This window comes from Micromesistius poutassou (genome assembly GCF_964030765.1).
Source record: "Micromesistius poutassou genome assembly, chromosome: 21".
Taxonomy (NCBI): domain Eukaryota; kingdom Metazoa; phylum Chordata; class Actinopteri; order Gadiformes; family Gadidae; genus Micromesistius; species Micromesistius poutassou.
In genome coordinates, this window is record NC_140291.1 from 9,311,811 (window position 1) to 9,326,861 (window position 15,051).

The window sequence follows — 15,051 nt, forward strand, 5'->3', positions numbered from 1 at the left end:
TGCAGGGCCATCATTCCCAAACAGAGATTCTGGAACACAGTGTTGATAAACTGTCAAGAAGCACCTAGAACAAGTCTTGATTAACCAATCACAGGCCGTGTGCTTAGAAAAACAACAATTGCTCTGCAGTCTCCGAAAAAACTGAATAAACCCATGGATTTCAATGCTCTATGATATCAATGCTCTATGTATATCAGATGTAGAGGTCTTCACGTCTCTAAAATGAGGGCCTCGAATCCTAATGGACGAGAATGTTATTTTATTGACCGGCAAAATTGTAATTGCTAGTAAAATACAATTATACGGCTAAACGTTTATCATGTTGGTTACAACATAAATGGAAAACAAAATAATAGTAATTTCGTTACTATTGGTCTGGTCTGGCTTTAAAATATACTCTATGCCCATCTTAAATTAGTCAAACCTTAACGACATACGTACTGAACGTTGTGAACGTTGATCTTCAGTGTTCACCTTTCCTCTTCTCTGACTCCATCCTTTCCTCTTCTCTGACTCCATCCTTTCCTCGTCTCTGGTTCCATTCTTTCCTCTTCTCTGATTCCATCCTGTCCTCTGCTCTGACTCCATTGGCTGGTGCTGTTGAAAGGTTTGTTCCCCTTATTTCCTGCTCTTGTACTGTGATTCTCGTGTTCTCCCTCATCATAACGGGAGTCACACAGACCTTCCATGAGTGTTTCTGGTGATCACTCATTTTACACATCCAGATAAACAGACCTAGGAACAGCGGTTGTATAATGTGACCTGACCCTGAACCGATTGATAAAACCTGGACCCTGGGTTCCAGGGCGGGTCTCGGATCCTAACTAGACCCCTAAAGACCTCTAATCAGATGTTAAGAAGGGTCCCATGGTGACGTAGTGCAAATGACCAGAGCAGGCGGAGATACCCAGCCTACCTAACCCCCTACCGTCTCTCCCAGGTGGTTCAGTATCTGGCAGGATGTGGGCTCCAGAGCTGTGCAATGCTGGTCTCCAAGGGATACCCCGATATCGGCTGGAACCCTGTTGAAGGAGAACGCTACCTGGACTTCCTGCGCTTTGCCGTCTTCTGCAATGGTTCTTATTATTTTTATTGACTTAATACTATTGAGTAACTATGATCGGATCCTGTAGTGTTTAAGGTCGTAAGTAGAACTGTAGAAAACAGAGACTCAGGCCGTTTCTCAATTTGCATTCTTTTCTGTACTTGCATTCTTGTGAAACGTCATCAGTTGTAGCCCAAGTATTGTTCCAATTCAAAGTTTGCATCAAGTCAAGTACAGTCGTAAAACCCGGAAGTGTTCTTGATGCGTTCTTAAACTGGCCATTTCATCGAGGATGCATCGGAGGTGACTTGTGTGGACTTGGGACCGTTAAATATCCCAGGATGCATTTTGCATTCCCATGTTTTAAAATATTAGTATGTAAGCTATAATAATAGGCTATATAGGAACATTTTAAAAATAGATAGAAATATAGGCCTATACATTCAAAATATTTACATACTATTTTAAAATGAATAAGGCTGGGGTTTTGTTTTATATCATTTGTTTATATTGTTCAGTAGTATATGCCTACATGAGGCCGTAGCACAGTTAACAGACGAGCTGAGGTGGTGATGTCATCGAGTCCGCTGCTGTTCCAATTACAGGTGTTGTCCGAAGTCTGGTACTTGGTATTGAGAAACGGCTTCAGTGTCTGTGGCGACACCCGTTGGTTTACACAGGACCAGTTTGAGGGTGCAGATAGGCCTTCTACCGAGGGTCACCATTGTTTGAGATTTCTGCCACTTGATCTATAAAAATAAAATTAAAAAATGTAATGATCCATATTCGCCACATTGAATGGTTGCCTCACAGTAAACGATGCCCTTAACTTGACATTCAATCCTTAATAACCTTTACTTTAATATAATTGTCAACCAGGATCTCAGAAAAGATATGAAGATGAACTAGCCCCTGAAATCTTAAGCAAACAAATACAAATTGGTTGGCTTTGTTACACGATTATCCCATGTTTTTCCGTTGACTTGGAATGTTGTCCTCTCTGCCACCTCCTGCCTCAAACACCCTAAAGGCCGTATGAGGAACTACATGTTTGTAGTCTGTTCTGAATGGGCTTCACAAACAGACTGCACCATGGCCGCCCTTGGGTACAGACATGCTCTGACGATGTCTTGCTTTAGTTGACATCTTGTCTCCCCTGTAGGAGAAAGTGTGGAGGAGAACGCTAACGTGGTGGTGCGGCTGCTGATTCGTCGGCCTGAGTGCTTTGGCCCCGCCCTTAGAGGTGAGGGTGGCAACGGGTTGCTGGCAGCCATGGAGGAAGCCATCCGCATCTCGGCCAACGCCTGCAGAGACCGCCCCTCCTCGCCCGCATCCGAGAGCACCAAGTCCCTGTGAGATAACATCAACTCACCTTCTGTGTTCTCTAATGCTCCTGATTCTCATTCATTTTAGCAACATAACAAAGTCATGGACTGTTCAAGGTCATGAGCTACAACGCCCCTGTGAAACCCATGTGTCCGTGCTTTCCAAATGTTCTCTTTTCTTGTAGTTCTCCTGCTGAAACTGGTTTATTTATCTAAAAGGACCCTCCTGGTCTGGATGGTGAACCCATCGTCCAGCCCTCTGTACTGGGCGGTCTGGGTACTGGGTGTGTCCGTGTGCTCATGTGTCCCTTTGTCCCCCGCTCTCCCCCCCCCCCCCCCCCCACAGCAGCGAGGACGAGGAGGATGACACCATCCACATGGGCAACGCCGTCATGACCTTCTACGCAGCGCTCATCGACCTGCTGGGCCGCTGTGCGCCTGAGATGCACGTAAAGGCTTACACGCATGCACACACACATGTGCACACGCACGCACAAACATACGCACGCACATGCACACACACGTATCACATATGGATAATGGCTGTTGGAGAAGGGATAACATTGGAACCAAATGAAAAAGCTCAGCTCATCATGGCCATTTTAGAGTAAAGAAAGAGCTGAGCCAGAGAAAACGGACCAAACTCAGGAGTGGATCCAGAATTGTGTCAGACGAAGAGCGTCCAGAGTGACTGTCGCGGTGCACAGGGCAGTGAGATGGCGAGCTGAATACTAGTTAAAGATCCCATACCATTAAAATCCCATTTTTCCTAGGTCAGAATAAGTTTGTGACCTATGGTAAGTTTGAAATCTATGCAGTTTGTCTGCTGTATGCAATAGCCAATGAAAGGAAAAAGGCAGAAAAAATGAGCCAATCTGGATAAGGTGACACTGCTACGTAGCGTTGTCAAATTTTTATTCATGGGCCTGCCCACTTGGTTGGTTCGTAACCACCCACAGAAATTCTGAAGGAGTCGAGATTGAGCTAGTGCTAATACATGTACGTAGTTGCTGCGTAAAGGTCTCATTCCACCGAAAACCGTTTATTACTCCTCCTTTTGAAATACGATAGGTCACTCGGAGTTAGATATGCATGCTGAACGTAAAAACGTTCTCCTACCTCGATTGCCTGCATTAGCAAATGTCATAGCAAATGTCATGATTCACCGCTACCGGAAATGCAAACGAACGAACGAACGAATGAACTTACTGATGCAAACTTCATTCAAACGAATCATGAAATCCACCACTACTCTCTCTGTCTCTCTCTCGTTCTCCCTTTCTCTGTGTGCCTCTCTCTGTAAGTTGAATTGGTATTATTACTGTGACGGACAGTGCTGTTAGCCAATCCGAGGCGAGTCATTTGCATCTCATGAATAAGAGCCAAAATCGGGTCGTTCTTCCCCGCCCATCTCCACTACCACACTAGAATAGTGTGAAAGAGGAGCACCAGAGCATTATTTTCACCAAAACCGACTCACAGGGCATTTATTGCTACTAGTGACCACCGCAAAATTAATGAAAAAACGGTGGAATGAGACCTTTAATTGAGAACAGGGCTTCAGTGTCTAATATCTCGTGTTAATATCTCTCTAGAGAGGGGTAACAAGAACAATCTTGTTCCAGGAAACAGACCCAACAAGAACACTCTCTTCAGGAAACAGACCCAACACTTTAGAATCAGGAAACAGACCCAACACTTTAGATTCAGGAAACAGACCCAACACTTTAGAATCAGGAAACAGACCCAACACTTTAGAATCAGGAAACAGACCCAACACTTTAGAATCAGGAAACAGACCCAACACTTTAGAATCAGGAAACAGACCCAACACTTTAGAATCAGGAAACAGACCCAACACTTTAGATTCAGGAAACAGACCCAACACTTTAGAATCAGGAAACAGACCCAACACTTTAGATTCAGGAAACAGACCCAACACTTTAGAATCAGGAAACAGACCCAACATTTTAGATTCAGGAAACAGACCCAACATTTTAGATTCAGGAAACAGACCCAACAGAACACTTTTGATTCAGGAAACCGCTAACACTTTAGAATCAGGAAACAGACCCAAATAAAACACTTCAGATTCAGGAAACAGGGAATGCATTAGATTCAGGAAACAGACCCAACAGGAAATTAGGTTTTCCTGAATTATTTCATAATCTAGGTCCAGTAAAAACATGAGCGTGTAGCATTCTGAAATTATTGTGAGAGAAGGTACACTTTCCTAATCCACAATGTTTCCTTTCTCTGATGATTTCTGCCAGTTGATCCATGCTGGCAAAGGAGAGGCGGTCCGTATCAGAGCCATCCTCAGGTCTCTGATCCCCATCCAGGACTTGGAGGGAGTCATCAGCATTCCCTTCTCCATGCCCACTCTAGCCACTGGTATGTAGAGGACGTGCATGGGCGCTGGTGATGCACAGACGGGCAGGACTTGCGGACGTCCCAAACACGATTTGGCTGCAACTCGATTGGCCCCCAGAACTGCCCTGCTGAGTGCCCGACCCAGAACCCGCCGTTTGAAAATACAAATCAACCTTGTGTTCTTCAAGTTGATTCATTCTGCCTCTATCTAGGCTGTGTTGGTTGTTGGTTGTCCCAATCTTGTGGCTCTGATATCAGATCACAGATCACATGAATGGCAGTGTACCTTACTTCACTGCATCTCCAAGCGTTTCCCCTTCTCTTCCCTGAGGCCTCCTGGGACTTTTCTACCCCTTCTACATTTCGTTAAAATGATTGACAGGATCAACACTTGATAGACAGCCATAACACATCACAGACGGGGCATTTGTTGATGTGAAGTGGCCTTATTTTACATAAAGTCAACTACACACCTACCAAATATTTTGTTAGAAAAATGTCAAAGTATATCGCATCTCAAATGATCTGCTTAATGCACATTTATAACCCTTACTAAATACTCAGTAGTAAATGACTGACATCTGTTGTCCATCACTTTAACTGTTTTAACTAACTATGTATTGTCCAGGACAACATGGAAACGACTCGGCAAATTACTTTACTTAAGTGATATTAACCTCATTTTAATCTTAACCTATATAAGCAATATTTGGTCTTACTGATTTGCATGCAGGTCAAAAAAACATGTTTAGTATTTTCTCGCGGTCGACTCGTGGATAAGCCCATGCAACACTAAACGTCGCTAGACAGAATCATCTATATATGTCTACAATCCTGTCTTAAACGTTTGGATCGTGTTCTTCTATCCCACTGATCTTATACTTGGTGTGAAGACGGATCGGTGGTGGAGCCAGACATGTCGGCAGGGTTCTGCCCGGACCATAAGGCGGCCATGGTCCTGTTCTTGGACCGGGTGTACGGCATCGAGGACCAGAACTTCCTCTTACACCTTCTGGAAGTCGGCTTCCTACCAGACCTCCGAGCTGCAGCCTCACTGGACACTGTAAGTGGTACCAGTCCTCAATGTCTTGTTTCTCCATCATAAAGGTTAAATATACATACTGGGAAGACATACTCTTGTCTGTCATTCTGTATTAATTAAGCAAATTCATCCTTCCATCGCCATCATCCTAATCATCTTTATTTTTCATCATTCTGTGAATTTGTAAAGTTTGGATCCAAACACAGACTCAGAGACAGGCTTAAGTTGAACAAAAGGAATTCCTTTTTTTTAAATATATATATATATATATATATATATATATATATATATATATATAAAGAATTGGTTTCCAGAGCAAAGAAGAAAAACAGGCCAACAAAACTTAAGGCATCATAACTACTTACAAATGTAAACGTAGCTAAGCTAACTCTCAAGCAAGCCAGATAAGACTTCCAACAAAAACTGAGGGCTATAGAATGCATGTGAAGACGAGGAACTGAACGCCACAGGCCAACAAGCCATTGATGATCAGGGGTCAGAAAAAGACTAACTGAGTATATCTGGTGGGGTAAAGAAAGAACGACACACACAAAAAGGAATGAAACTGTTTAGCCGTGTCTTAGTTTTTCCTTCCCTCCATCTGCTCTCCCTCTCCCTCCCTGCAGGCGGTTCTCAGTGCCACAGACATGGCTCTGGCCCTCAACAGGTACCTGTGCGCGGCTGTGCTGCCCCTGCTGACCAAGTGCGCACCGCTGTTTGCCGGCACAGAGCCGTACGCCTCGCTAATCGACTCCCTGCTCCACACCGTGTACCGGCTGTCCAAGGGCTGCTGCCTCACCAAGGCCCAGAGAGACGCCATCGAGGACTGCCTCTTGGCCGTGTGTGGGTGAGGAAGTGCAAAGCATTCAATGGTCAGAACAGGATTAGCATCCAGCAAAGCTCAGGACACTAGGTTGGGCATAGGCGTCGATTACGCTGGGGACGCTGGGGACGAGTACTCACCAGTTTTCGTCAAGATTAATTTTGTACCCACCACTTAAAAAGACAAAAAACTTGAGTTGAATTATTATGGATTATTACACAGCTCTTCTCAATGCTGTGGAATGCGCCGTTCACTTGCAGGGGCAGTGAATTATTTTTCGATAATTGACCGTTGCATATAATGACCGCTGTCAAGGAAAGTGGCTCTGATGCACGTCTCTCGTATCACTCCGCAAGTAGTTCAGTAACTTATCAACCCCAGCGTATTTGGTTGACCGACCGACCGACCGACCGGCCGACCGACCGACCAACCAAAAAAAACGTTCACATTGTCTCCATATTCCTTTGAGAAGTGAACATGTGTATTTCTGAACGCGCCAAGCTAGCTTTGGTTCTCTGTGCTCCCGATGGCAGGAAGCTGCGTCCCTCCATGATGCAGCACCTCCTGAGGAGGCTGGTGTTTGACGTCCCGCTCCTGAACGAGCACACCAAGATGCCGCTCAAAGTAAGGTCTTCCACAGTGGCCGAGCATCGTTTAGTGTATCTGCTGCAGCAGGGTCCCCTCCAAAAGCTACTCCCATAAGTTTCTACTGTGCGCTAATTAGTGAGATGAACTTGACCACTCTGATAAAAACCCCTCTGAAACTATCTTTAAAGGCTCTGGCCGGTCTGCTAAGACACAAGGTTAATTGTTGACTTGTCTAGGTTGGGATGTAAATCTGCCATTTCTGTTCCACTCCACCCCTCTCGCAGTAACATGTGTTTTGACATTGGGCCATTGTTAAAGGAGAATTTCACCGGTGGATACATGAATCTGTATTGAAAGTGGGTCATATATTTAGTCGAATAGTAACATAAATTTCAAATTTGGTGCCTTCTTGACCGAGAAAAGGCAGACAGTGACTTTTTGGCGCTTGTGGATTGAAAACGACAACTCCCACAATGCCAATCAGCGTTCACTGCCTGAGGGACATAACATAACAGCCAATCAGCGTTCACTCCCAGAGGGACATAACATAACTGCCAATCAGCGTTCACTCGCTGCAGAGTGAATGCAGCAGAAGGAGAAGGTGTTTGTTGCCGTTTGCAGTCTCCCAGAGCTCTATATCTAAACAATATAATAATCTATATTATTATATAATATATAGGTATGTATATAATATAATATATAATATCACAGCCAAAAGCTGTAGCTGTGTGCGCCTTCGAATGATATTATGAATGAAAGACTGCGTTGGGTTCTCGGACGTCTCTGGTACTTCCACACTAAGTAAAGACTCGTAGTGGGGGTTATATCGGCCAGAGTCCTGTGGTGACCCGTACAATTTGGATGACATGGGTGAAAAATAATGTACTGTGTCAGACACGTGCGGGTCGGGTCGGACGCCTGAACAGCGCCGGTCTCAGGGGAAAATGAGGGAATGATGCAGGACCATTCAAAAATATGACTGGGTTTCTAACGATACAACGCCTAATGCAAAAAATGGGTGAAGTGTCCCTTTTTCACGTGCCCACAAGCAAACAAATCCACAAGTTTGGATTCTGTGTTTACAAGCCACTGTGCATGCTCATAAACTTAGAGACTGAGGTGCGTAGTTAGAAGTCTGTACGGTGATAGTGGCTGCTTTATAGGCAGTGTGATCATTCTGAATGCAGAGAAACAGTAGCGATGGTGATGGGAGGGGGGCGGGTGTTAGTGCTTGGAACACAGCCCAATTATACTCTTCTGAATCACTGCTGTGATCCCGGGAGTGCCACACAAAATGGATGTCAAAGTCTGGCCAACAGACTTTGATGTCTGGATTACAGCAGATAACTACTTGTTAGCCTTGCCATTAATAATGTGTGAATGAAGACTCAGGAGTTTACAGAAACAGTATTAAGCAGAGAACAATAATATCAAGTCGTTTATTGTAATTTGACCTTACACTGAGTGCTACATAATGTTTTGATGTTCCATGTCTAGTTGCTGACCAACCACTACGAGCGGTGTTGGAAGTACTACTGCCTTGCTGTTGGGTGGGGCGGCTTTGGGGTGGCCTCGGATGAGGAGCTGCACCTCTCCAGGAAACTCTTCTGGGGCATCTTCGATGCCCTCTCACGCAAGGTCAGCCAGCTGTTCGCACCTGGTGGATTTCTCTGTTGTTCGCTGTCCTACATTTCCCGTCTGACTTTGTATTTAAGTATTTATAACTTATTATAGAGAAGTAGGGGTTCTATTTGACCAACTGCGTTTACATCTTTGCCAGCGACTTCTGAAGATGTTAAATACACACACACTGGTTTGACAATTTGACAATCTAATCATTTATTGTTATTTGTATAGCCCTTAATCACAGTTATAGGGCCCTATCTTGCGCCCAGTGCAATTGACTTTCTACACCGACGCATGTGTCGTTGCTAGTTTGCACCCGGCACAAAGCTGATTTTCCCCCGCAGCAACCAGGTGCCACTACACTTGCACCTGGAGAGGCGTGTCGGCAGAAATCAGGGGCGTGTTCCGGTGCGAATGATACTTGGTGCTATTTCACCGATCTAAACATTGTGCCAATACAATTGCGCAACTGACCGGGAAATACCTAGTCTAAAGTCAGTGGCAGATAGCGCAGTTGGTGTTGCTATTTTGACGTGCCATGGCAGGTCGGAATTGCAACATACGCTTACACACACATGTAGGCTATACACAGCACAAACATGCAAACGATTAGACTGATTTATTGATACTGATATTGCCTATGTCGAGATGTAAACTAGTCATGATTATGAGGTGCATATGAATTATGTTTGAAGAGAGTGGCTGTGTTTTAGGCAGTGTGATAATTATGAATTCAGAGCAATATTTCAATAAGTTGCAAAGGTAAGTTTAGGACGGGATGTTTTAGTTTCAATTGAAAATAACCAAATAGTGTTGTGTTTCCAGCGGTACGACCAGGAGCTGTTCAAGCTGGCGCTGCCCTGCCTGAGTGCGGTGGCTGGGGCCCTGCCCCCCGACTACATGGAGTCCAACTATGTGGCCATGATTGAGAAGCAGTCCTCCATGGACTCGGAGGGAAACTTTAACCCGCAGCCTGCAGACACCAGCAAGTAGGGACTGGAATACCACATACATTCTACTTTGTCTCACTATGATTGTATTGTGAAACCGTGTGGCTCAGTTTCAACTGGATTCTTTTATTTGAGAAAATATAAAATATTGCTACATATCTATACATATATATAAATATAAAATTAATACAAATCACCATCTTACATTGCATTGACTTTTTGTTTGTCAGCGTCAGTGTTCCTGAGAAGCTGGACTACTTCATCAACAGATATGCAGAGCATTTGCATGAGAAGTGGTCTATGGATAAGGTGATGGAGAACACGATCCCCCCTGCCACCACATAGAGTAATAACCTCCTGTAATATCTGAACCTAAAGATGCCTTCTCTACTTGACGTTCTCTCTAGTTCTCTGAGGGCTGGCTGTACGGAGAACAGCTGTGTGAAGCCACCAAGAGCCAACCTCTCCTCAAGCCCTACAAAGGGCTTTCTGAAAAGGTTTGTTGCGTATCATGTATTTTATCTGTGCACCGTTTTCATTCAGGAAAGTGTGCTTCAACATCTCTTGATTATTAGTAGTTCTGGAGAAGCCATGTATCGAACATTTTTGGCGGCCACCTTAAACATTCTAAATAAATACATTTTTCTTTATTAATATCATTGACCAGATTTTTGCTTCATGGGTAAAATGGGGACCCCACTTAAATATGCTGCAGGGTTTAACAACGGTTTTCTTACCGGATTGGATTTACTCTTTGGATTTTTTACTCTTGTTAAAGAAGATTTTGTTACATATTTTGTTCCCTGTGTATTAGCTTCTGTGCTTCCCTTTTACGAGTCCTGTGGATGGATTAACTTAGAAGAGCTCAATACACACCATCAGCCTCCGAATTTTAAGAAAAATACACTGGCGTTTCTTGCCTTTCTTTGTATTCATAAAAACATGCCTGTTGCTAAACCCCCAAAGCTAATGCTAAGGCTCGAGACATTTAGCCCTTGAACCTCTTGAGTGCTTTTGAAGCGCATCGTGGTCATTTTGTGGAAGGTATCCATAACCATTAATGTTGAGGACCATTTTGCAATATTCTTAAATAGTCTAGATGAAGACTTCAGATTCCGACTCAGCGGCTGCAGCTAGATCAGTTAAACTCACTGCAAAGGATATGGATGAAAGATTGCATTATGCGGCTAGCAGACCGCAGGCTAAGCTGGGTCAGAAAACGTGACATTTAAAGATCCCATATCATGCTTTTTAGGGTTAATAATTGAATTTGGAATTGGGTTAAATGCCTGTATGTTAAAAATACCCCTTATTATTCTATTCATTTCTGCAAAACCAATTTCAGATTGCATCTTTAAAAAACGTTCTGTTTTGAATCATGTCGCTTTAAGGCCCCCCCTCCCGAGTAGCCCAGTCTGCTGTGATTGGTCAGCACGCCCGCTCTGTTGCGATTGGTGGAACGCTTTGCGCGTGTGTCGGCAAATTCACACCCTCGAGGAGTTGCAAACATTGCGGGGAGGCGGGACTTCTATTTACTTCTAATTAGCCAGATTAACCCCTGGTGTGCTACCTCCAGGTTATGTAGAGTAGGGCTGTGAGGAATGTTTCCTCCCACCCTCCTCCACCACCAGGACACCACCGCGTGTCAGATGGATGCTCCGGTCTGGAGGACCTCCGTTGTGCCTATGTAGAGGGGCCGTATCCTCTCTGGCCCAACTCTTTAATCTCCTAAGAAGAGCGCAGTACATGAATAGCCATCTGTTTCAACTAAAAACTTAAAACGACCATCAGCCCCACATAAGCAAACACTCTTTGCTAGTTTGATACATTTGTTTGATTTGTTTTATGTGGTACAATTATTATGTTTGAGAACTATGTGACTGTTACTATACTATACTATACTACTGTCTATAAACTTTATTACACTCTTTATTCTTGACAATGGTACTACAGTTGTATGCTCTCAGCTGAGGCAGGCATATAATGCTTATATCCCACTATACTGGCCCGGGAAGAGACTTCCCAACCACAGTAACAGAAAGGTGGGGGACCCTGGCTCTAGTGCAGCGCTTCCCAAACTTTAGGTGTACGACTAATTTGTCAACAATATCTTTTGTGGACCACCTTACATGCAAAAATAATAAATACATATTTCCACATGAAGAAATTCAGCAACGCTGATCTGCTCCCCCCCCCCCCCCCCCCCCCCGTGCGTGTGTAGGACAAGGAGTCGTACCGCTGGCCGATCAAGGAGTCCATCGGGACCATGCTGTCCTGGGGCTGGGCGGTGGAGCGCATCAGAGAGGGAGACCCCAGTAGTCTCCAGAAGTCTCGTCGGATCTCACAAGTCAGCCAGGTGCAGACATCCCCTCCAACTCTCAGCTCTACCGACCGTGGACCATACACTCTTCTGTCTTTAGCGTTTAATTGTTCTTCCATTTGATTAATTGTATTGTATTGTTCATTTTGTATTACTGTTCCACTGTTCTATTCTGCTGTGACAGCCAAACATAAAGCATCATCTTATGTTATCTTACATGAAACACGCTCACCCCAACCATTTTCATTTGCACCCACACACACACACACACACACACACACACACACACACACACACACTCCGTTTCTTGCCTTAACTGTGTGTTTTGTTTGCCAGCTGTCTTTTGAAGGAGCTCCAGGTTTCAGTCCGAGGCCCATCGACATGAGCAACGTCACTCTGTCCAGAGACCTGCACGTAAGAGACGCCAGCACCCATACCTGTTTATATATACACACTATAACAGGAAGATACATGTTTATACATACACACTATTACAGTAAGATACACGTTTATATATTTACATTATAACAGTGAGATACACATTTATACATACACACTATAACAGTAAGATACATGTTTATACATACACACTATAACAGTAAGATACACGTTTATACATTCACACTGTCCCTGGTGAGGCTTTTACGAAAAGTTACACTAAAAGTAACGCAAGCAAAGTTAAACGGTAAGTTACACGTTCATATATACACACTGTATCAATAAGATACACTAATATGCAGAAAGAAAAACAGACTATTCTTAGTATTCATCAAATATCTACTCATATATCAAATGCTTCCACAGTCAATGGCTGAGCTTCTGGCGGAAAACTTTCATAATACTTGGGCTAAGAAAAAGAAGATGGAAATGGAAGCCAAAGGTGAGTCTCACTTTTATTTCTAACTCGTTGACTTTCTGTTGAACTGATTTTGAGTCAGTCGGTAAGGCTGAGAGTTCTGAGAAGGTGGGGGGATGTATTATCCTCATGATTGTGGCTTTTGGAAGCTAATATGGGTTGTTCAGTATGAGGAGTATACTTAGTCAGTATCATGATCAAAGTTATACATGAAATACCCTTTAAGAAGACTTTTGTTTTCTGTCTCTGTAAAGCGTTGAAGGGTGTCTGAACGGCACTATATAAAATTAAGTTATTATTGTTATTAAGACATAATGAGGAAGAATATACATACCACTCGATGATTTAAAAGTTAAATGGAAACAATGCTTGGAATTATTGTTCAACGTGCTCTTCAAATTATATTTTATTGGTTGGTTTCGTTCACATCTAGTTCATGCTTCATGGCTCCAACATCGAGATATATCTCTATATATCTATACACTTGTCTAACAGATATAACAAGGGCTGTCAAGCGATTAAAACATTTAATCGTGATTAATCACATGATTGCCCATAGTTAATCACAAAAAAAATATGTTTTCTTTTCTATCTGTTCAAAATGCACCATAAGGGAATTTTTTCTATTTTTAATACTCTTATCAACATAGGGATATACTAAATATGCTTGCTTTATGCAAAGGTCTATATTTTGTATTGGAAATCAAGAACAAAAACACAGTGGTTTATCCAACTTTTTTTTCCAGAATTAACACAAAACACCAGACTGAACAATCCAGACCTTAAATAACAACTCATGGCATCAAACCGATGATTAGAAAGAAGCTTGATGATTTAAAGACCCCCATCCTTTTTTAATTTCTAAAAAAGCTCACCAGTGTCATCCAGTTTGACAACTCCCGCCAATGCAACTGTCAATCATCTCCTCCCTCCTCCCTCCTCCCTCCTTGTTTCTCCCTTGCTAGGTGGAGGCAGCCATCCATTGCTGGTCCCATACGACACACTCACTGCCAAAGAGAAGTCCAGAGACCGTGAGAAAGCACAGGAGATCTTTAAGTTCCTCCAGATCAACGGATACACGGTATCTAGGTGGGCTGGATGAAATGACATGATACACCTGTGAAGAGCCATCCAGAGAATAGATGTTGATATCGATAAGGTGCTCCAGATACGATTGTTCCAAGATTGAGGTGGTGATGTGGCTTTGAGAAGGTTTGATGTTGTGTTCCAGGTGTGTGCGGGAGCAAGACCTGGACACGCCGGCCATAGAGAAGCGTTTTGCCTACACCTTCCTGCAGCAGCTCATAGAATATGTAGACAAGGCCCATCAACACATGATGGACGCCGGTATGTTTGGAGGCAACACTGTAAACCGCACAGAACACAAGCAAAACGGTGCTCTGGTTTAAAACAGGCTGCAAGTACAGTGGATTCAAGGGTTTGTAAATTGTAAATATGGATCTCTGATGCACAGACGCAGGAACCCGAGCCAAGGGAGAGGAACGTCCCCAGGAGCAGCAAACCAAGTTCTTTGGAAAGGTCTGAGCCATGTTTAAGATTGTGTGTGTGAGTGATGAAACTCATAACATTTACATACATATATATGTATGTATATATATAGCTATAGCTCAAAGAGATAACCTATGATTTAACGTAATTCCCCAGGTTCTCTTGCCATTGGTGGACCAGTACTTTAAGAACCATAGGCTCTACTTCCTGTCTACAGCCATTCGTCCAATCAGCAGTGGAGGCCACGCCTCAAACAAGGAGAAGGAGATGGTGACCAGGTACGTTGTTTGAGTGTAAAGACTTGGTATAAAGAGTGGCCATTTTAGGATTATTACAGCTGAGTTAGTTAAAGCTGCTGGAGGTACGATTTAAGAGCCATCCTTATTGTGCGTAATGCAATAGCAATTCATCAGTTATTAGTGAGTGAAATGCTCTGTACAGATCTGACACTTTAGGTCAACAAATGTAAATGGGAACAATCTGAACTGGAAAGGTCATGTTCAGTGACTAGGAGCCTCAAGCCCGAACACAGCCCAATGATCTGTGTACCCGGTCCACATACCTAAAGCCATCTTCACACGGACATGTAGTTCA

General features: G+C 43.5%; 1 protein-coding gene across 1 annotated transcript in view; it reads left to right on the forward strand.

Moving 5' to 3' along the window:
• ryr2a (ryanodine receptor 2a (cardiac)) overlaps positions 1-15,051 on the forward strand; it is a gene marked incomplete at both ends in the record, with an annotated part of 147,965 nt that overhangs the window by 84,265 nt on the left and 48,649 nt on the right. Inside the window, 18 exons of the mRNA XM_084485587.1 lie at positions 941-1,076; positions 2,208-2,397; positions 2,717-2,819; positions 4,644-4,764; positions 5,637-5,806; positions 6,412-6,632; positions 7,142-7,232; positions 8,694-8,834; positions 9,648-9,811; positions 10,003-10,081; positions 10,180-10,269; positions 11,994-12,128; positions 12,429-12,506; positions 12,897-12,972; positions 13,914-14,037; positions 14,180-14,295; positions 14,423-14,487; positions 14,614-14,735. Coding sequence (XP_084341713.1) covers positions 941-1,076; positions 2,208-2,397; positions 2,717-2,819; positions 4,644-4,764; positions 5,637-5,806; positions 6,412-6,632; positions 7,142-7,232; positions 8,694-8,834; positions 9,648-9,811; positions 10,003-10,081; positions 10,180-10,269; positions 11,994-12,128; positions 12,429-12,506; positions 12,897-12,972; positions 13,914-14,037; positions 14,180-14,295; positions 14,423-14,487; positions 14,614-14,735 — 2,222 coding nt within the window. The remainder of the gene's footprint in view (positions 1-940; positions 1,077-2,207; positions 2,398-2,716; positions 2,820-4,643; positions 4,765-5,636; positions 5,807-6,411; positions 6,633-7,141; positions 7,233-8,693; positions 8,835-9,647; positions 9,812-10,002; positions 10,082-10,179; positions 10,270-11,993; positions 12,129-12,428; positions 12,507-12,896; positions 12,973-13,913; positions 14,038-14,179; positions 14,296-14,422; positions 14,488-14,613; positions 14,736-15,051) is intronic.